Source organism: Notolepis coatsorum, assembly GCF_963971535.1.
Source record: "Notolepis coatsorum genome assembly, chromosome: 14".
Classification (NCBI taxonomy): Eukaryota; Metazoa; Chordata; class Actinopteri; order Aulopiformes; family Paralepididae; genus Notolepis; species Notolepis coatsorum.
Genome location: NC_140178.1, coordinates 51,479,671 through 51,500,567, shown reverse-complemented (window position 1 = coordinate 51,500,567; position 20,897 = coordinate 51,479,671). Strand labels below are relative to the sequence as shown.

Here is a 20,897-nt window from a genome sequence, read left to right as displayed (position 1 = left end):
TGAATATTGTTTGGGATTCGGCAAGCACGCATTAGTTATTGAAAGTGAAACACGGATTCGAAGTTTCCCCTCTGGTCGTGCGCCGTTCACTCTGTGTCGCGGGCAGGGGTGGTTACCCCCCCGGGCCCCGACCCGTTCTTATTATTATTACTATAAAGTTACTACTTTATAATAAAGGCATTCGTTTTGTGGCATTAACATTATATAGTTATACGTTCAATAACATCAGCGTATTTACCGGACCATAGCAAGCCAAGCAATACTCAATTCATATCTCAGTTCCTTTGCTCAGAGCGTGCCGAGTTGTCCCATTCTGCGGTCTGTTAATAAAGTTTTCAATCAGACAAGTGTATAGAACGAAGGGCTTTTATTATAACATTCGTTGCAGACAGTAAAATCATTATGTCTCGTTTAGTACTCCTGAGGAGCGATGGTAGTCCACTCCGGCGGGGAGCTAAAGCTAACGTTATTAGCCGTATTGTGATGAGCTCTGATCAACGCGTCTCTCTTCTGACCAATCAGTGGTCTGCAATGTTTCACGTGACTTTTCTGGTACCCAATAGGGTCGCTTGGAACCTCGATAGAGGAGTAGGGTATATCTGCAGAGCCGCAAGCCCAACGAGAGGAGGGTACTTTATTATTATTATTATAAAATACAGCGGTGATGCGGTATTCAGCCTAACTCTGCGGTGGCCGTGATGTAACAGCGATACCGCGGTAATGCGGTAATCGCGGCAGCTCAACTGACTAGCATTGCTTTACATTATAGCTGGGGATGAGCAAGGTTGAAAGGCTTAAAACAACGAGTTGTTATAAGATGCACAGTCAGAGACCTTCAAAATGAACCCACGTGTGCAGAATATTTGAATTTCTGTTGTCGTTTATTAATAAGCAGCAGAATATAGAGGAGAGTGCAAGAGGGGCTAAGTGTAGATCTGGGCACATCAAAAGAGTAATATTCTAATTACATGTTTTGAGCCACGTAAACGCAGTTTGGTTTATTTAGTGTCCATGTAAATGGTTGATTCAAAATGTCCAATCTGAACGATTTCAATGGGGTTGAGGAAATATTGCCCATGTGCAGCTTGTGATTCTCTCTGCCACAGAGGCCTGTCTGATCCCCTCTCCCACAGACTAAACAGACCGCTGGCTGGCCGGCCGGCCAGCCAGCCAGCATTACAATCCCATTGGCTCATTGCACATTCCTCACCCAATTAGAATTCCACTCATACCTGTGGGGGCGGGGCACAGTTGGGGGCAATAACCTCTGTTTGGGATTGGGGGGGGGGTATGGGGGTTACTGACACACACAAATACATAGTCAGACATGATCACAAATAAGAAGGGGGGGGGAAACAGGAAATCTCTATTAGAAAAGAATGGGAGCTGTGTGGCCAATAAACCTGAAAATCATGAGAAAACACACACCCCAAGTGGGCTATCTCTTGACTCTGTCTTGTAGCTTGCAGTGTGTGAAGTGGACAGACACAGTAAGACATCATGTGGAAATGTGTCAGACTTTGTGTCTCTGCTGTCAAAAGCAAGCTCCCACTACATTGACACAAGACAAGAGAAAGAAAATCAGATGGAGTGGAGAGAAAGAAAGACACAAGCAAAAAGCTAGCGGGACACTTTTAAGACTGAGAGGATCACATCAGCATTTTGGACAGCACTGGTACTCGCAAACATATCCATCACAATCACACACTTGACTGGCCCTGGCCTGCACACACACCACTACAACTAGAAAATACTATTTAGTCTGCCTAGCCTGCTCCGTGAGTGTGTGTGTTTGGCTGAACCAGGAGAACAGAGGACAAGGCGTCTGCCCAGCGGCACATGGGCGTCATTTACATCTGAATAGAGGCCCCTGGCTGCCCAGCGGGGCTACAATGGCAGCTACAGTAAAAACCATTGTTCCAGCTGTGTATGTGTGTGTATGTGTGTGCCCCCTATCTACCCTCTGAGCATCAAATAACACAGGGGAGTCTGACCCTGGAATAATGAACAACACAGCGAGAGAACATGACCATCAGCAGCACACAATGTGTGTAAAGCATTTCTGGCTAACGTTAGCTAGAAGATACAGATATCTGTCAAACTAAAAACGGGAAGCCAATCAATATCCATAGTCTAGGCTACCATGTCGAATCCACCGACAGATCGATGTTCAGAGAGGCCGCTTCTCTCACCAGTTGCTTCTTACACCCACTAACGTTAAACAGCACAGCTCACTGCACCGGGTCAGCAGGGTGCAGCTGGTTAGCGGGCAGAACACAAGCTAACTACCGTTATTACCTCTCAGAGCCAGTAACGCTGCTGGCAAACCCGCTGTTATTACTGGCAAAGTTGCTCGCGGTGGCTAATAACATTGGGTAGTTTCTACTGCATGTCAAGCTCTGAGGTGTTGTGCAGTTAGTAGCCAGCAGTTAACACGCTGTCCCAGTGGAAGTGTGTCTGTATATCATATATATAATTATATATAGCAGGTTATTATATATGCGCCCGTCTGCTGCTCGTCCTCGGCGGCTAGTTCAGTTAGCATCGCGGCTAACGCGCTAGCACTGCCGCTGCTGAGCGACACAAAAACCGGATGTTTAGGCAAAGCACTGAGGATCTTCAAAGACAAGCACTGTGTGGCTTGTTTACTGACAGTCTCCCGCCTAGAGAGTGTTTGTGTAGATTAAACATTGTATATCCCCGCTACACAACATATATCATCATAAGCGCTTCCAGTTCCGTTTTACCTGTCAGACGGATTTTGATACTGGACCCGTTCCTTCGAGTCCCAGGATTCGACATCACTCCGAGGAAAACGGATCACGCAAACTTCCCACTCGGGTCCCCCGAAAGACACAATTTCGCAACTCAACCACGGTATGACTAACTAGAATATAAGAATCTGTGCTTTCCGTTCGTCTTCTTCATTGGTAAAAATGTATTATTTCCTCGCAAAGTCTCCCGTTCCCTCGAAATCTAACAACACAGACGAACATTTTCAGGCTGGCTCAAACACGTTCTGACGTCACATTCTTACGGCAATACGTGCTCGCCTCCGGGAAACGGGGGCGTGCTCGTGAAGTTTCGGTAGGAAGAGGGATGGGAACTTTTAGTCGTCATGCGATGCGTGTCATGCCTTAATCATTTCGGGAATTTGTAATAAGAACACATTTATTTTAGTTACATCGTTTAGCACCAACCCAAATTCAATGTTATGCATGACATTAGGTATATTCATCATCGGTCGGTCTACTCTAAGCCAAGTTCGAGTGCTACACAGTGGTGGTGGTGTAGGAGGTAATTTCCACCAATTGTGAAGTGCTTTGAGTGTCTACAAATGTATGATGTATGATGAAACTTGATTATGCTATAAGTATAAGATGTTATTATCTCATTGGTTGTTACGTATTGTTACTCACATCTTTACTTCTGTTAACGCGTGATTGCCCAATAGCCAATACCAACATACTTTGGCTGGTAAGTGCCCATTCTGCCACTTTGGCAGGTATACAGAATAGAAATACTTTTATTATCCCGAGGGAAATTTGACACTGCAAATCGCTCAACATTAAACATTTAGACAGAACAGGTCACGAATAAGAATAACAAATCAAATTGCCTAAAATAAGAGTAGAATAAAAATGGAATAAAATATACAGTAAATAAATACAGTAGAAATATACTGAGGTCTACAGTAGGTGTAGTATTGCACAGTGCTGTTTCAAAAGTAAGAGTCCAGGAAGATGGTAACTGTCACTCTGTGCTCAGTGATGCAGTAAGGCACAGTGATGCATTGTATAGTCATGGCTGTTAGAATGAAGGACTTCCTGTGCCGTTCAGTGCTGCATTTAGGTAGTGTGAGCCTAGCACTGAACATGCTCCTCCTGTCAGCCAAGTCTGTGTATAGTGGGTCGGAGGGGTTTTCCCTGATGGCCTGGAGCTTAGCAAGGCTCCTCCTCTCCGCTACCCTCGGTATAGGGAGTCCAGCTCCACCCCAACCACGCTACTGGCCTTCCTGACCAGCTTATCCAGCCTGTTTGTGTCCCCTGCTCTCAGTCCGCTGCCCCAGCAGGTCACAGCGTACAAGAAGGCGCCCGCCACCACAGACTCATAGAACATCCTCTACATCCTTGTACAGGTGTTGAAGGATCTCAGCCTTCTGAGGAAGTAGAGTCGGCTCTGGCCCTTCTTGTACAGTGCCTCTGCATGTTTTGACCCGTTCAGTTTGTTGTCGATGTGCACACCGAAGTATTTGTACTCCTCAACCATGTCCACATCGACTCCCCTGATTGAAACGGGGGTCACAGCCACAGGTGCACTCCTCCTCCTCCCCAGCTCCACCACCAGTTCCCGTCTTCTCCACATTTAGCTGCAGGTGGTTTTTACCGCACCATGTGTTGGATCTGTCTATTCTGTTCTAAAAATTTACTTTGGCTGGTAATAAATTAATTTGGGCAGTGATATTCTGAATCTACTAACCACAGTGGCCTGCTGGAGAAAAGTTATAGTTTCATGAGGGGCAGCCCTGAAGCCGCTTCTCATCTGCCTCTATTCATTGTGCTAAGCTAGGCTAGCGTGCAACCAGATAGCTTTCTATTGAATGCAGGGAGGAAATTGGTATCTATCTTCTTGTCTGACTCTGGAGAAGAAGGCAAGCGCATTTCCCATAATGTTGGTGTGTTCCTTTAAGGTTGAGGAGAGGTAGTTTGGATTATGTAGAAGAGGTGGTCGTAGGGGTCAAGATTAAGGAGCGGTTAGGGTTTTGTAGGGGTCAAGGTTGAGGAGAGGTAGTTGGGGTTATGTATGTTGATGAGGAGGTAGTTAGGGTTATGTTGAGGTTGAGGAGAGGTAGTTAGGGTTATGTAGAGTTTGATGGGGAGGTAGTTAGGGTTATGTTGAGGGGAGGTAGTTGTAGGGGAGACGGAAGGGGTTGAGGAGAGGTAGTTAGGGTTATGTAGTGGAGGTGGTTGTAGGGGAGACGGAAGGGGTTGAGGGGAGGTAGTTAGGGTTATGTAGTGGAGGTGGTTGCAGGGGAGACAGAAGGGGTTGAGGGGAGGTAGTTGGCGTTTGGAGCTGGAGGGATTTGGTTCTTTAGCGGCATTAAGGTTAGCTGGCTGCAGTATTAGCTGGTGGAACAATGGAGCCTCTGATCAACCTGTTTACAGGACACAGAAAATCCATAAGCAGCAAAACCGCTCACCATCCAGCCCTCCCACACTCACACAGCCTTGAATGCACACACACACACACTCACTCACTCACTCACTCACTCACTCACTCACTCACTCACTCACTCACTCACTCACTCACTCACTCACTTTGTCTCTCTCATAAGCTCTTGTCTCTCTCTATATAAGCACAATATAAAGTAAAAATGTTCTCTCTCAGTCAGTCATTATCAGTCATTCATCTGATTCTCTTCAGTCTTTATCACTTTATTTTCCAGGCGGTTAAGTGCCTTGCTCAAGGGCACCACAACAGTAACTGTTGTGTTGTGAGGAGGACATGTGATAATCTGACATCAAACTCACCAACGTGTGCTGTGAGTTTTGTGCCCCCCCCCCCAAGAACCTCCTCAATCATCCTTGAGCTGAGCTTACTACAATTGGAAATAGTTTAGGAAACTAGTGTCTGCAGTTAAAGGAGCTGTACTTACTTACGTACTTATGCCTTTTACCCCATTTGGGGCATAGGCTGTCAACAATTTTCCAAGCATCCCGATCCTGAGCCAACCTCTCCAGCTGGCCCCAGGTGTGTCCCATCTTCTTGGCATCATCTTCCATGGTCTGCCTCTCTTTCTTTTCCCTTGGGGGTTCCACCTGAGAGATTGTCTTGTGATGCTCAGGGATGGTTTACTGAGCTGTAAGTGGTATTTATTAGTTAAAATACGTGGTCTACATGGTAAAATAAGTGGTCTACATGATAAAGCGGCACAGTGGTGTAGTGGTTAACACTGTCGCTTCACAGCTAGAAGGTCCTGGGTTCGGCAGTAAAGACAAAATACACTTGATCCAATCAGGAGAGAGAACTCCACACTGGACAAAAAAACGGTCTGATAAGGATAGGATTCAGCTTTAAAATGGTGTAAATACCCCTTTAAGGGAGGGGTTAACATACAATAACCTTTTTCGACCCCAACAACTGCCCCACAGATCTCTGCCGGTGGACGGATTCTAACCGACAACCTTCCATTCACATGCCCACCTCTCTGTTTGTGTGTATTTGTATGTTAACTATGTCAACACTCCACAGGTGGCAGTGGTAACACCAGGGACTAGTGTTAACAGACCCCCTTCAACACACACACACACACACACACACACACACACACACACACACACACACACACACACACACACACACACACACAAACACACACACACACACACACACACACACACACACACACACACTACAATTAGCTTCTCCCTGCGAAACAGTTCAGTACAGCTGTTGGTGTATGTGTGTGTGTGTTATTCAAAGTGCCGTTCAAACCCCTGGGAGCGAATGTGTTCTCATCATAGAGACACCACCATCACCACCATACACACACACACAAACCTGGTAGTACCTCTGGGGACGCAGAGACACACACACACACACACACACACACACCTGGTAGTACCTCTGGGGACGCACAGACACACACACAAACTTGGTCATACCTCTGGGGACGCACAGACATGCACGGACACACACAGTCACACACCCTCACCACCACCAAATACACACACACAAACTTGGTAGTACCTCTGGGAAAGCACAGACACACACACAGAGTCAGACCCCCTCACCACCACCAAATACACACACAAACTTGGTAGTACCTCTGGGGACGCATGGACACGCACACACACACACACACACAGTCACAACCCTCACTACCAAACACACACACACACACACACACGCACACAATAAACATGCATACAGTCACACACCCCCACCACCAAACACACACACACACAATATACATGCACACAGTCACACCCCCTCACCACCAAACACACACACACAATACACATGCACACAGTCACACCCCCTCACCATCAAACACACACACACACACACACACACACACACACACACACACACACACACACACACACACACACACACACACACACACACACACACACACACACACACACAATAAACATGCACTAGTCACACCACCACCACTTGGGCGCCAAGATAACTTTCTTTTGTTGTTGTTTTCCCCACAGAAATCCAAACAACTTGAAGAAGACAGGGACAGAGGGAATACAGTACATGGCCAGAAGAAGAAAAGAGAATACATTATGTTTGAGGATAGTACCGCTGTGTTCCTATGATTCTGTTTCATCTCAGAAAGCCGTGGAAATCCCTCACCGTGTTTCCCATAGGGTGCTGCTGTAGGGTATTAGTCCATGGGCCAGACCAGATATCGATGCCACTCAGGGTGAATAAACTTATATATAATTTTTTCAAATATCTATGTCTGTAGATGATATTTTTGTATGATAGCCCTTCCAGAGTGGTAGCTTTATCATAATTATCAAGTCATGAAGTATACCCACCCCCTCAGGAAATCGCATTTCAGATGCTGGTGCATATTCTGCTTTAGACTCACGTAGAGGACATCTGTCAATGTTTCACAATATTGTGTTTGGTATCATTTTAAAGGGGACTATGTCATCTTTCATTCAAGCTAAGATGTGAATCTTTCTGACCAATATAGAGGTCACTGGAGCTTTTTGAACAGTCAACAACACACATTTTTACACGATTTTCGCCTAAATGATATACTATCTTTTAGCCTTGTGTCATCTAGGAGCAACAGGGACACAAAATACAAAATCTACAACACTCCCAGGACCATAAGGATTCAGGAAATGTATAATATGCCTATACTATTTCATTGTTACAGGTCATTGTGAGCCTTAACACAATCCCGCCCAACAACGTTAATCCGTGTTTCGAATCCATGCTTAAAGGACCGAGGACGGATATATCCGTGGCAAGGTTGTTTTGGCTTTTATTCCATTTTAATAACCTATTCAAGGTCGCCGAGCGGCACTGCAGATGTACCCTACTCTTTGAATTCGAGAAAGTGCATTACCGGCCAGATCCTCTTAGGGGCGCTGTATCGATAATGCAGTGTTCCCTGTGGCAGAAGCTGTCTTTTTTTTTCTGGATCTCGAATGTAGTTTTCTACCCACCTGAAGCGATCGCTGTTGCCTGTTGCACGGAATACGTTTTGGATCGCGGATTTCACTATGCAGTAAGGGGATATATCATCAGCCAATGGACATATCAATCTACCAGATGGCGATCGATAACTGGGAAATGCTCGGGGGGATCCAACCGGCTCATGGTAAGATCTTTTTTCACGTAAATTACATGCTGAACAGAGCTTGTTATGATACTCAACCAGGCGATCAGCGTATGTGGCTACCGAGATGAACACGGTTATTGGTAATCAATAATCAGAACTGTTTGAGGATTGTACCGATCATATGCAGTTCGAGTTTTAACTGTAGCTTCTGTATAACGGAAATGCCATTGGATATAACGTTAGTAGCTATTAGCCCTTTATCCAGCCTTCCAGGAAATATCCTAGCCGGAATCCCTTATAACGCTAATATTCACTGCGCTATAAAATGAGAACGTATTGATGATTTATTTTTTCTTTAAGCCATTTTGAAGGGACGGTTTATGGTCTCAATTGACAATGAGAATGGACAGATAACAATACTATATAGTATAGATTTAGCTCTACAAACAGCCCCACGGACTGTGCAAGTCTGTTTACATATGCTGGTCGTCTTCTAGAGTGATATTAGACGCATCCCAGTGGCCGCCAATGTGTTAAATTAGATGGGCATTATTAACTGGGTCAGATAACTAGGATAATGTCACAAAGTGGTCTGTCTTTATCATACATATACAGGACATAAAGGACACCACAATGAGATAAGGAACCACTTAGAGTTTTATGAACAACCTATTAAACAGAACAACATTATAAACAAAATGTACATTGAATGACTCCTCGAGTTCGAAGTCAGGTTCTGGATCATCCTGCAGTTTTTGGTTGCTGCATGTCTGTAACTTGCACATATCTGTGCATGCCAGTCCATTTGATAAGCATGTGCAGCTTGGCATTTTGCATGAACGGACACACTTGCATCTTAGCAATTCCAGGACTACATCTGCCAGCTTGCCCTCATCGTCTTTCCATCCATGCTCTGTAGGACTTGGGACCACAGGGTTAGACTGCAGACTGCTCTTCCATATTGCTGCCTGATAGTTGGCTCGTTCAACATGCAGGAAGAGACAGTCTCTACATGGTGGAAGCTGGCTGGACTCGACCTCTCCCCTTTTGGTACAGAAGAGCTGGTAGCACAGTTGGTTCACCTCTACTGTGCTGCTGTTAGCAGAGTACATGTGACATGTAAACTCCTCAATTCTCTGGAACAGCTCACTCACATCCCATGACTGCCCTAGTCCACTGAAGGTTTCTTGGTAGGAAGTATCCTTCTTCACCATCTTCAGGGCATTCAGCTTCCCCCGGCCAGCGAATGCACTGACAGTGTCACAGCCAGTGAAGGCGTGTAAGCCAATTAGGCTGTCACATAGGCTGTCTCCAACTGAGCTTGCAAGTTTGCTGTGGTTCTGGGTCCCACACTTCATGTAGATGGGACAGGTGATGTCCTTCTGGAAGGCAAGACAAAGCACCATGACATCAGTGTCCTCAGCTATGATGATGACTGCTTTTGAGCCCATGTTTGCAGCATCTGATGCATGCAGGAGCAGGCGAGTGTCAGCTTCTTCATGTGTTGATTGCAGTTCTGCTACTTCACACCCACCACCTGTCAACCTGTAGCAGGTTTCCTCACAGGTTGTGTACAACACTTTGCCATGCAGCCTCTTTCTGTATTGTGGGAGGTGCCACTCTTCCACCAGAAACTTGATGAGACTGGTCTTGTTGGAAGGACTGCACAGGAAAGTTATCCACTGCTGTATGTGGTGTCCTCCTGCCAGGTTCTTGTATTGGACTGTAGTGTCTGCCCCCCCGGATTGTCGTTCAGCATCTTTGATTGAAATCTGGCGGTAAACATCAAACACAACATCAATCCTCTGACTCTGTGCCCCCTCGTGGAGGACCTGGGTGAAGAGTTTTGTTGTTGCCATTCATTTTCTGGACCAGGCTCATCCCATCAATGATGGAAGTGGATGGTGTTGGGATCTGTTCAGCAGGAGACACATTCTGTTCCAGCTCTCTGGCAAGTGCAGCCGTGTTTGTTTTTCGTAGAGACCCATCAGCATTAGCAAGTGCCCATGGCAGTGGGCCCAGTGGGTGGGCAAGGACATCTTTCATGTCTATCTTCCTGCTTTCAGCCAACAGGATCATGTGGCTGAACAGGTTTCTGTCTGCCCTCAGCACCACATCCTGCCCTTTCTTTCGTTTAGCTTTAGCTGGAGAATGTCTTCAGGCTTTGCTTGGTCATCTTGTCATGAAACTTTAAAGATGGTGGGTCCTCATGTAACCTTGTTTGTTTGAATGCCTGGTATGCCTCTTCTCCTATCTCATGAGCTCTCAGGAGATCAGGTGGAGCCATGGAGCCAGTGGTCAGGCTAACCAGATCGTTCTCATCAGGGGACATGGGATTGAACCACTTGTTCTGCATAAGGTCAAGAAGAGACTGGACATCGGCTTCATCTCTCTTGATTCTTGGGCGCTGTAGATCTGGATGGGACAGTTTGGACGTGCCTTGATCTGTCGGGTCTCTCAGCTGTCTGAGGTACATGCTTCTATACTCAGCGGTTAGGTAATACTTGGCCACAGCTCCTGACTTCAAGCTGAATCCCTTCGTCCCTCCAGCTGTCTGGGTGTCTTTGTTCACTGTTTCTTCTATAGCTTGGTCAACTGGGATACTGCCAAAGGGATTAGTGGGGCCCAGTTGGACAGAGAAGCCTCCTTTCATGAATTCTGTGTACACATCTGGGTGTGTGATGTACAGCTGAGACATCTGGGCGTAGTAGTAGGGGAGGTAGCGTGCGTAGTTCATCTTGTCATACGCAAAGCACCATGGGATCATTGCTCGAATGCTTGCCAAGTGTAGCATCCAGTCTCCCTCTCGGGATGCTCGGATGAGCCCCAGCAAGATTTCGACCATGTCCAAATAGGACACCCAGAAGCTGGAGAGGCTGCTGTTCCCACCTCTGAGGAACTTGCAGTAGACTTCAAACAGTTATATGATGCGTGCACAAGAGCTGTTCTCGAGGGCTTCCTTCAAAGTGGCTTGTGAGACATTTTCCCCAAGGCTGTCAATTACCTTTAGTGTTTCATCCAAATAAACCATGTCATTCATGTGAGTTGTTTCCAACCAAGAGAGGAAACCCTTCCATGTCAGTCGCATGAGAGCCTCATACAAGAGCTTGTGTAGTCGCACTGCCCTGTTGTACTTGCGGCCACCCATGACCCCAGCAATGGAGCCTTCTGCGATCATGCCAGACTGAATGCACAGGTCTTGGAGTCCAGCATCTTGGAAACACTTTCCTATGATTGCCAGCAGTGTGCAGATGGTGTGAAATACCCCAAGTCTGATATTCTGGAACTTGCCAGCATGTTTCCATGTGATCTCAACAGCCTTTGCATACAGGGCTTGGTCAAAGACACAGACAATCTTTATCAGGTCTAAGCACTGCATGATGCTTAATGACTGGTTAAGCACCTTGTTGACAGTAGACATTTGTGTCGCTGGAGCATTGATGGTAGGCAGATAGCCTACACTGTCAGGGATGACTGTCATATCACTGCAAGTCAGGATGTTGAGTGTGGTAGTGAAAGGATTAAACCTTGGATAAATATAGTTTTAACAAGACAGATAGATAGATAGATAGATTGCAGGTAAATCTAGTACAGAATACTTTTATACAAAATGCTTCTTACTGTTACGCTCCAGAGACTGTGCTAGACAAGATAAGTATGAAATAAAATAGTATAGCATGTAAAATAGAAGTAAAAATAGAGGTCACGGTGTTCAGTATAGACATATGTACAATGTTCGATGCAGAATAGAAGTAACTGAGTTACCATACAATATACAATATACTATGCAATGTACTAATATACAATACTATATAGTGCAAAGCAGAAATGGGATGAGGTACAATTTACAGTAAGGTGTACGAGTTGTAGGGCAAATCCTTTACCAATAAATATAAAGTGTGTTTAGGTGATCTAAAGCAGTGGTTCCCAAAGTCGGGGTCGCGACCCAAAGGTGGGCCGCGAGCAGCCACGGGTGGGCCGCGAGATGATTTACAAAAAAAAAAAAAAAAATAAAAAAAAAAAATCTTTTTAATTTTTTTTTTTATTTTAAATTTTTTAATTAAATTTTTTTTTGTCAGGCCACTGAACTTAGAAGCAGGCCAGGACAGTGTTTCTAGTTGTATTCTAAAATTCTATTCTATTGTATTCTAAAATGTGACTATATGGTTTTATATTAACTTAATAAATACACAAAAATGTAAAATCTACTTATTTCAACGAACATTTCAAACTAAATAACAGATTATGCACATAAAACGCTGAAAACAACCGAAGCAACAATAGTATTTTAATGAGGCTATTATTATTATCATTATTATTTTGCAACAAGTTAGCCCTCTCATAAATAGCACATATAAATGAATAACTAACTTGAACTAACTTAATAGGATTGAAGTGATATTTGGCTTAAAAAATCGGTCGCCTGGCAAAAAATAAAAATAAAAAAGCCTGACGATGTGCATTGGGCCGCGGCTCTCTGACGCCTTATTTTCTGGGTCCTGGCCTGAAAAGTTTGGGAACCCCTGATCTAAAGTGTGGAGAGTGGGTGCTGCAGTGTGATGTTTGTTTAAAGTGAGTGTGTGCGTGTGGGTGTGTGTGCTGTGTGCATTTGATGGTTGTTGCATAGTGTTTATTGTTCGTTGAGCAGCCTGATGGCCTGGGGATAGAAGCTTCTTCTGAGTCTTTCTGTGCTCGCCTTAAGACTCCGGTATCGCTTGCCTGACCGCAGCAGTTCAAAGAGGCAGTTGTGCGGGTGGCTGGAGTCCTTGATGATTCTCTTAGCCTTACCCCTGCACCGCTTGTTGTAAATGTTCTGGAGGGTGGGAAGCCCCCTCCAATTGTGCGTTCGGCTGAACGTGTCACTCTTTGTAGTCTGCTACGGTCTTGTGCAGTGCTATTCCCAAACCAGGAGGTGATGTTGCCAGTCAGGATGCTCTCTATTGTACATGAGTAGAAGTTCCTAAGGATCTTCTGACTGACTTGGAACTTCCTTAGGCGCCTGAGGAAGTAGAGGCGTTGTCGTGCCTTCTTCACAACACTGTCAATGTGTGTGGTCCATGTCAAGTCCTCGGATATGTGGGCTCCGAGGTACTTGAAACTGTTCACTCTCTCAACCGGTGCCCCGTCGATGCTGAGGGGGCTGTAGTTCTTGACCCCGACCTCCTGAAGTCCACAATCATCTCTTTTGTTTTGCTGACGTTCAGGGAGAGGCAGTTCTCCTGACACCACTGTGACAGATTCTCTACCTCTTCCAGGTAGGCCCTCTCGTCGTTGGCAGAGATCAGGCCCACCACTACTGTGTCATCAGCAAATTTGATGATTGTGTTGTTGTTCCGCTGTGCCACGCAGTCATGTGTGTACAGGGAGTAGAGGAGGGGGCTCAGAACACAGCCCTGGGGGGCCCCTATGTTGAGCGTGATGGATGAGGAGGTGCAGTTGCCTGCTCTTACCACCTGGGGTCTGCCCGTCAGGAAGTCCAAGACCCACTGGCAGAGGTCATAGTTCAAGCCCAGGTCCCTGAGCTTGGCTATGAGTTTGGAGGGGACTATGGTATTGAATGCTGAGCTGTAGTCGATGAACAGCATTCTCACATAGTTCCCCTGCCTCTTGTCCAGGTGTGATGCTGCTGTGTGCAGCACATGGGCTATGGTGTCCTCCGTGGACCTGTTAGGGCGGTATGCAAATTGCAGGGGGTCCAGGTTGATGGGGAGGGAGGAACAGATGTACAGTAGCCCTTCACTAGCTTCTCAAAGCACTTCATGGCTATGGAGGTGAGAGCTACAGGGCGGTAGTCGTTGAGGCAAGCGGGCGTAGATTTTTTGGGTACAGGGATGATGGTGGACTTCTTCAGACAGGTGGGGATGACAGCCTGTTCTAAGGACAGGTTAAAGATGTCAGTGAATACCGGGGCCAGTTGGTCGGCACAGACTTTTAGGACGCGGCCGGGGATGCCGTCCGGTCCTGCTGCCTTCCTGATATTCACTTTTTTAAAGGTCCACCTCACCTCATGCTCTGTTACCCTGAACACTGAGTCTCCATCAGCAGACCCCCCCCCCCCATTGCCGTGGCTTGTAGGCTGGTGTTGTTATTCACAGCCTCAAACCTCGCATAGAAGGTATTGAGATCATTTGCTAAGGAGATGTCACTGTTCAGCCTTTGTAATCTGTCATTGTTCTGAGGCCCTGCCACATACCTCTAGAGTCAGCCTGTAAAACAGAAGCCTACACGTAAAACAGAAGCCTACACGTAAAACAGAAGCCCACATGTAAAACAGAAGCCTCCACGTAAAACAGAAGCCCACATGTAAAACAGAAGCCTACACGTAAAACAGAAGCCTACATGTAAAATAGAAAAACAGAAGCCTACATGTAAAACAGAAGCCTACATGTAAAACAGAAGCCTACACGTAAAACAGAAGCCTACATGTAAAACAGAAGCCTACATGTAAAACAGAAGCCTACTGTACGCGTAAAACAGAAGCCCACATGTAAAACAGAAGCCTACACGTAAAACAGAAGCCTACATGTAAAACAGAAGCCTACTGTACGCGTAAAACAGAAGCCCACATGTAAAACAGAAGCCTACTGTACGCGTAAAACAGAAGCCCACATGTAAAACAGAAGCCTACATGTAAAACAGAAGCCTACTGTACGCGTAAAACAGAAGCCTACATGTAAAACAGAAGCATACACGTAAAACAGAAGCCTACACGTAAAACAGAAGCCTACATGTAAAACTGAAGCCTACATGTAAAACAGAAGCCTACATGTAAAACAGAAGCCTACTGTACACGTAAAACAGAAGCCTACATGTAAAACAGAAGCCTACGTGTAAAACAGAAGCCTACATGTAAAACAGAAGCCCACATGTAAAACAGAAGCCTACACGTAAAACAGAAGCCTACACATAAAACAGAAGCCTACACGTAAAACAGAAGCCTACACATAAAACAGAAGCCTACATGTAAAACAGAAGCCTACATGTAAAACAGAAGCATACACGTAAAACAGAAGCATACATGTAAAACAGAAGCCTACATGTAAAACAGAAGCCTACATGTAAAACAGAAGCATACACGTAAAACAGAAGCCTACATGTAAAACAGAAGCATACATGTAAAACAGAAGCCTACGTGTAAAACAGAAGCCTACACGTAAAACAGAAGCCTACATGTAAAACAGAAGCATACACGTAAAACAGAAGCCTACGTGTAAAACAGAAGCCTACACGTAAAACAGAAGCCTACATGTAAAACAGAAGCCTACACGTAAGACAGAAATGTTCTCTGTGCACATAGTCTAAAGCCATATTCCCTGAGTTGATGATTTTAAACTAACTTGAGATGTCTTACTCATCTCATCCCCAGAGAGAGAGGACGGAATTGATGGAGCAGAGGAACGAAGGTCTGGAAAGGGAGGCATGGAATGGCGGAGGGAGGGAGGGAGGGAGGGAGGGAGGGAGGGAGGGAGGGAGGGACAGTGAGTGAGTGAGTGAGTGAGTGAGTGATCGGGTGAAGACAGGAGATGTATGGAACCCGAGTGATGGCTTTCCAGGGATTCCCTAAAAGGAGATAGATGGAATGAAGAATTCCCAAACCCTGGAGCTGTCAGTGGTCCGAGCAGACGGTTCAGAGGGATGGCACCTCTGGGCAATGGCTGGTTTTAGAGTTGTGACCATATCAGGAAGGAGATGGACCTGATATAAGACCTTAACGCACCCACACCCCGTAGTCGTCCTCAGCCCACGTCTGCCTCCTGCACCGGTGAGTTCACGCTACATTCACATGAACCTCGTTAAACTGACATTCAGATTTGGATAGATGGTGTTTATTGGTCTTCTGTGTGCAGTCTGTCCTCTGCCCGCTCATGTAGATCTTCTAACTGTTGTTCTGGAACTCACTACTTACTTTCATTGTGTCAAGTTAACACTTTCTGTGAGCAGGCACATCAGCCCATAGGGCAAGGAGCCTATCTCCTGTTTGTGTAGCGTGGTGTATAAGTAAGTACCCACCCTGCCTCTGGACAGAACACATTGTTATCATCCTCTTCCCCCCAGCCTTTGAACACCTGCCAAATGGCATCGAGTTAGTACATACAGTATTTCTTGATTAGGATGAATTAGTACATACAATACTTCTTGACTAGGTTGAATTAGTACATACAATACTTCTTGACTAGGTTGAATTAGTACATACAATACTTCTTGACTAGGTTGAATTAGTACATACTAGGGGTGTAACGGTACGCAAAAATCACGGTTCGGTACGTACCTCGGTTTAGATCTCTATAATGGAAAAGAAAATATTTCTAAAGGATTTCTAACCAATGTCTTTTGCCCTCACTAATGTTACCAACATTTATGGTACCTACATCTATACTAATGTTACCAACATCTATGGTACCTACATCTATACTATATACCATTACCTACTGTACATTTATGCTAATTAAGATTCAGATTAAACTGGACTTGAAGAAGTCTTTATTCGCAGCACACATTGCAACATAGTCATGCAGCGAACACACACATGCGATGGGCGACACATAGGAACACACATAAATTTGTTGGGGGGTCACCGGTGAAAACCAATATCTATGGTACCTACATCTATACTAATGTTACCAACATCTTCTTTTTGTGTGTGATATCTCTGCCCCCCCCCCCCCCCCCAGCCTCTCACTCCTTATTGAGTGTGTGTATCGAGCTAGTCAGTCACTTGGTGGTGTGTGTCGGTCGCAGCAGCAGAAGCCATGCCGGGTGGGTATAAAGGGGAGTGTGGAGACGATGTGGACCCCATGCCGTTCCTGGCTCCTCCTGAGGCAGAGCGCCTGGAGGTCATGAGCAAGCCGTATGACAGTAAGCGCTCCTGCTGGGTCAAAGACGAGAAGGAGGCATTCATCGCCGGGGAGATCCAGTCTGAAGACGGGGACAAAGTCACCGTGAAGACCATCAAGAACACCGTAAGAAGTTGTGAGACTGTTCCCCCGGTGTTGTCATACTGTCATGATTATAGTGTTTAATGATCAAGCCAATATGTCTGCTTATATAGTTAAGTAAAAGTGAACATTTTACAAATATATTGTTGAGAATGTTTTAGAGAATGTTGTATTCAACCTATTGTAACAAAGTTATCAATCTTAATCATTTTGATGATGATGATGATGATGACGACAATGATGAAGATACTATTATTATTCACTGCCTTCAGACGGTGATAGTGAAGAAGGCTGACACACATCAGATGAATCCTCCTAAGTTCTACCAGGCCAGCGACATGGCCAACCTTACCATCCTCAATGAGGCCAGCGTCATGAACAACCTGCGCAGCCGATATGTCCACATGAGGATCTATGTAAGGTTGCTATAGTTACCATAACAACACATACTACATGATGAGGATCTATGTAAGGCTGCTATAGTTACCTAACCATAACAACACATTCTACATGATGAGGATCTACATAGGTACACATTCTACACGATGGGGATCTATGTATGGTTGATATAGTTATTACCGAACACAATTCTACATGATGAGGATCTATGTAAGACTGCTATAGTTATTACCTGACACTGTTCTATATGATGAGGATATATGTAAGGCTACTATAGTTACCTAACAGTGACTAATAACACAACAAACTACTGAAAACGTTCTACATGATGAGGATCTATGTAAGGCTGCTATAGTTATTACTACCTAACACTGAATACAGTAAAACACAACTACAGTCGACTGAAAACTGTATGTCAAACATAAAGTAGATAGTACAGAAACACATTATACCACATTACAAAGGCTAATGGTTCATAACACAACATACATAACTCATCTGTATGATTTGACTATATATCTCTATTTATACAGCACAGAAGTCTCCTGTGTATCCCAAGCTCAGACAGCCATTTGCATATTCTTGTTGATGCATGAAAATGCCATGAAGCTATTTAAAAGTACACTACACAGGGCCTTTTGGAATGCATGTTTTCTTTTATATTTGAATATACTTTGCTATGTCAATTCAGTATTTTTCTAAACACCAGATCATACTGTATACAGTACTTCAAAACACCAGATCATACTGTATACATTGCTTCAAAACACCAGATCATACTGTATACATTGCTTCAAAACACCAGATCATACTGTATACAGTGCTTCAAAACACCAAATAATACTATATACAGTACTTCAAAACACCAGATTGTACCATATACAGTACTTCAAAACACCATATAATACTATACACAGTACTTAAAAATACCAGATAATATACTTCCAACACCATATATTATATCCTAACCTCCTCTTTCAAGATTCTAGCATTTCTGCTTCATCAGACAGTGGGGATAGAGAGGACAGATGGGAGAGAGGATGGTCGGATTCAAACCCACGACATTACGGAGTACATGGTTTGCACCTTAGCCTTCTGGTCCACTACTAGGACACGTATCCTAACCTCCTTGTGTTCCTCCTCCAGACCTACTCAGGCCTGTTCTGTGTGACCATCAACCCATACATGTGGCTTCCCATCTATGGAGCTAAAGTAGCCCAGCTGTACAAGGGAAAGAAGCGCAGTGAAGTTCCTCCTCATCTCTTCTCCATCTCCGACAATGCCTACCATGACATGTTGATGGGTGAGGAGTGTGTGTGTGTGTGTGTGTGTGTGTGCGTGTGCGTGTGCGTGTGCGTGTGCGTGTGTGTGTGTGTGTGTGTGTGTGTGGGTGTGTGTGGGTGGGGGGTTGTGACCAGGGAGGGGTGAGCCCATACGAAAATGAACTATAGTAAATAATAATAATAATCATATATTTAATTTAAGAAGCACTTTTCTAGCAACTCAAATACTCTTTATAGAGAAGATCAAGAAAAGGGCCATAGGAGAATAGACATTCTCCTAATAAATGAAGCATAATAAACAGATACACAGATATAAACAGATATAAAGGCGTGTAATCAGTGTATATCTAAAAAGGTGTGTAAAACCTATAGTATTCCCATATTGTTTTTTTTTTCATAGTACACTATATATATTTTTTATTTAATTTCTTTATTTCGCACCATTTCAGCAAAACAATATTGTCACCCACTGTAACTGAGAAGCCGTCGGTCTGGCTGAGTTTGTTATTTGATCCGAAGAGAATGGACTCTGTTTTACCCAGGTGTAATGATAGTTTGTTATCAGCGAGCCAGGTGCAGATTCTGCCGAGTTCTGAGCTGAGGGTTTGATTCAGTTTGGATATTAAGATAGTATGATCCACTGTATCAAAGGCTTTTGATAAATCTAGAAAAATCCCAATTGCAAATTTATTATCATATAATAATGCTTCATATATTTTGTCAGTAAGTAGGAGGAGAGCCATATAGGTTGAGTGACTTGTTTTCTAAATCCATATTGATGCTTATACAGGATGTTATTGTCATTGAGGTGTTTTAACACTCTTGCATAGACCAACTTCTCCAAAACCTTGGAGAAGCAGGGTAAGATCAATATAGGACGGTAATTATTGAAGAGGCAAGGGTCACCTTCTTTGAAAAGTGGCAATACCTTAGCTACTTTCAAGTAATTCGGGACTACACCTGTTTTCAAAGAGACATCAAGTATGTATGCGTTAATGGCATGATGTTTGAGGTAGCTACTTCCTTGAGAAGCTTGGCCTTGATTTCATCATGTCCGGCTGCTGAATTATTTAATTTATTAATGATTTCAAGCACTTCAATAGATGTGGGTGGTTCAAAACTACATAGGTAAATAGGCTGTAATATTATCAATAGGACATTAGTAGGTGGAATATCTTTAGCAAGAGTGTGACCCACATTGGCAAAGAAATTATTAAAACCATTTGCTATGTCTAATGAAGTGGAAAATAATTTATCACCACTTGAAAACTGAGATTTACCACTGCAGTATAGTGATTCACAGGAATACTATAGTTTTACTATAGTTAATTTCCATATGGGGGCAGTAGTGGAATGTGAGGTTAGGAGGCAGAATTACTGTGAGTAAGGAGGGAGGAGGAGAATTGACCATAATGGCCACGTGGCCATTTTGCTCTTATGTGATGGGTGGAAAGGAACCCAACCTGAGCTTGACATAAGAGCAAAATGGCCACTGTGTGGATATTGTCAGCGGAGCAGAGAGGTTAGGGGAGGAGGGAGTAACACCTGTCCTGTGAGCAAATCAAGTAGTGTTTCTAGAGCAATGGTTCTCAACCTTTTTGGTTTATGACCCCTAAGAACAACAATGCCTGTTCGCAACCGCCTGATATAATCCAGTATTGACAGAATGGTGAACTTCCACACAAAATAATGATTTTTATTTCCCCATTTTCAGGCTATTTGACCGGATTAATGATCGGAGGAGGGCTTTTGACTTCAAATATGCATTACTTCACAAGAGAGAAGCATACATACCAAAGAGTATAAACATGATCATGTATTTGTCTATGTTTTCATGACCCTGACCAAAATTATTTTGCAACCCTCTGGGGGATCATGACCAGGTTGAGAAGCACTTCTGCAGGTGTCCCCACCGATGGGGAGAATGTCTTAGTAAATGGATAAATAGATAATCCTAATTGT

The 20,897-nt window shown here is 44.4% G+C and overlaps 2 protein-coding genes across 3 annotated transcripts in view; one reads left to right on the top strand and one right to left on the bottom strand.

Moving 5' to 3' along the window:
* The window catches only part of smurf1 (SMAD specific E3 ubiquitin protein ligase 1), a 135,276-nt gene extending 132,301 nt beyond the window's left edge, over nucleotides 1–2,975 (bottom strand). For both annotated transcript variants that reach the window (XM_084328732.1, XM_084328733.1), the window contains exon 1: nucleotides 2,748–2,975. In XM_084328732.1, coding sequence (XP_084184858.1) covers nucleotides 2,748–2,802 — 55 coding nt within the window. In that variant the 5' untranslated portion in view covers nucleotides 2,803–2,975. The remainder of the gene's footprint in view (nucleotides 1–2,747) is intronic.
* Nucleotides 2,976–17,067: 14,092 nt separating this feature from the next.
* The window catches only part of LOC311240528 (myosin-16-like), a gene marked incomplete at both ends in the record, with an annotated part of 45,355 nt that continues 41,525 nt past the window's right edge, over nucleotides 17,068–20,897 (top strand). The window contains 3 exons of the mRNA XM_084329107.1: nucleotides 17,068–17,277; nucleotides 17,526–17,669; nucleotides 18,799–18,955. Coding sequence (XP_084185233.1) covers nucleotides 17,068–17,277; nucleotides 17,526–17,669; nucleotides 18,799–18,955 — 511 coding nt within the window. The remainder of the gene's footprint in view (nucleotides 17,278–17,525; nucleotides 17,670–18,798; nucleotides 18,956–20,897) is intronic.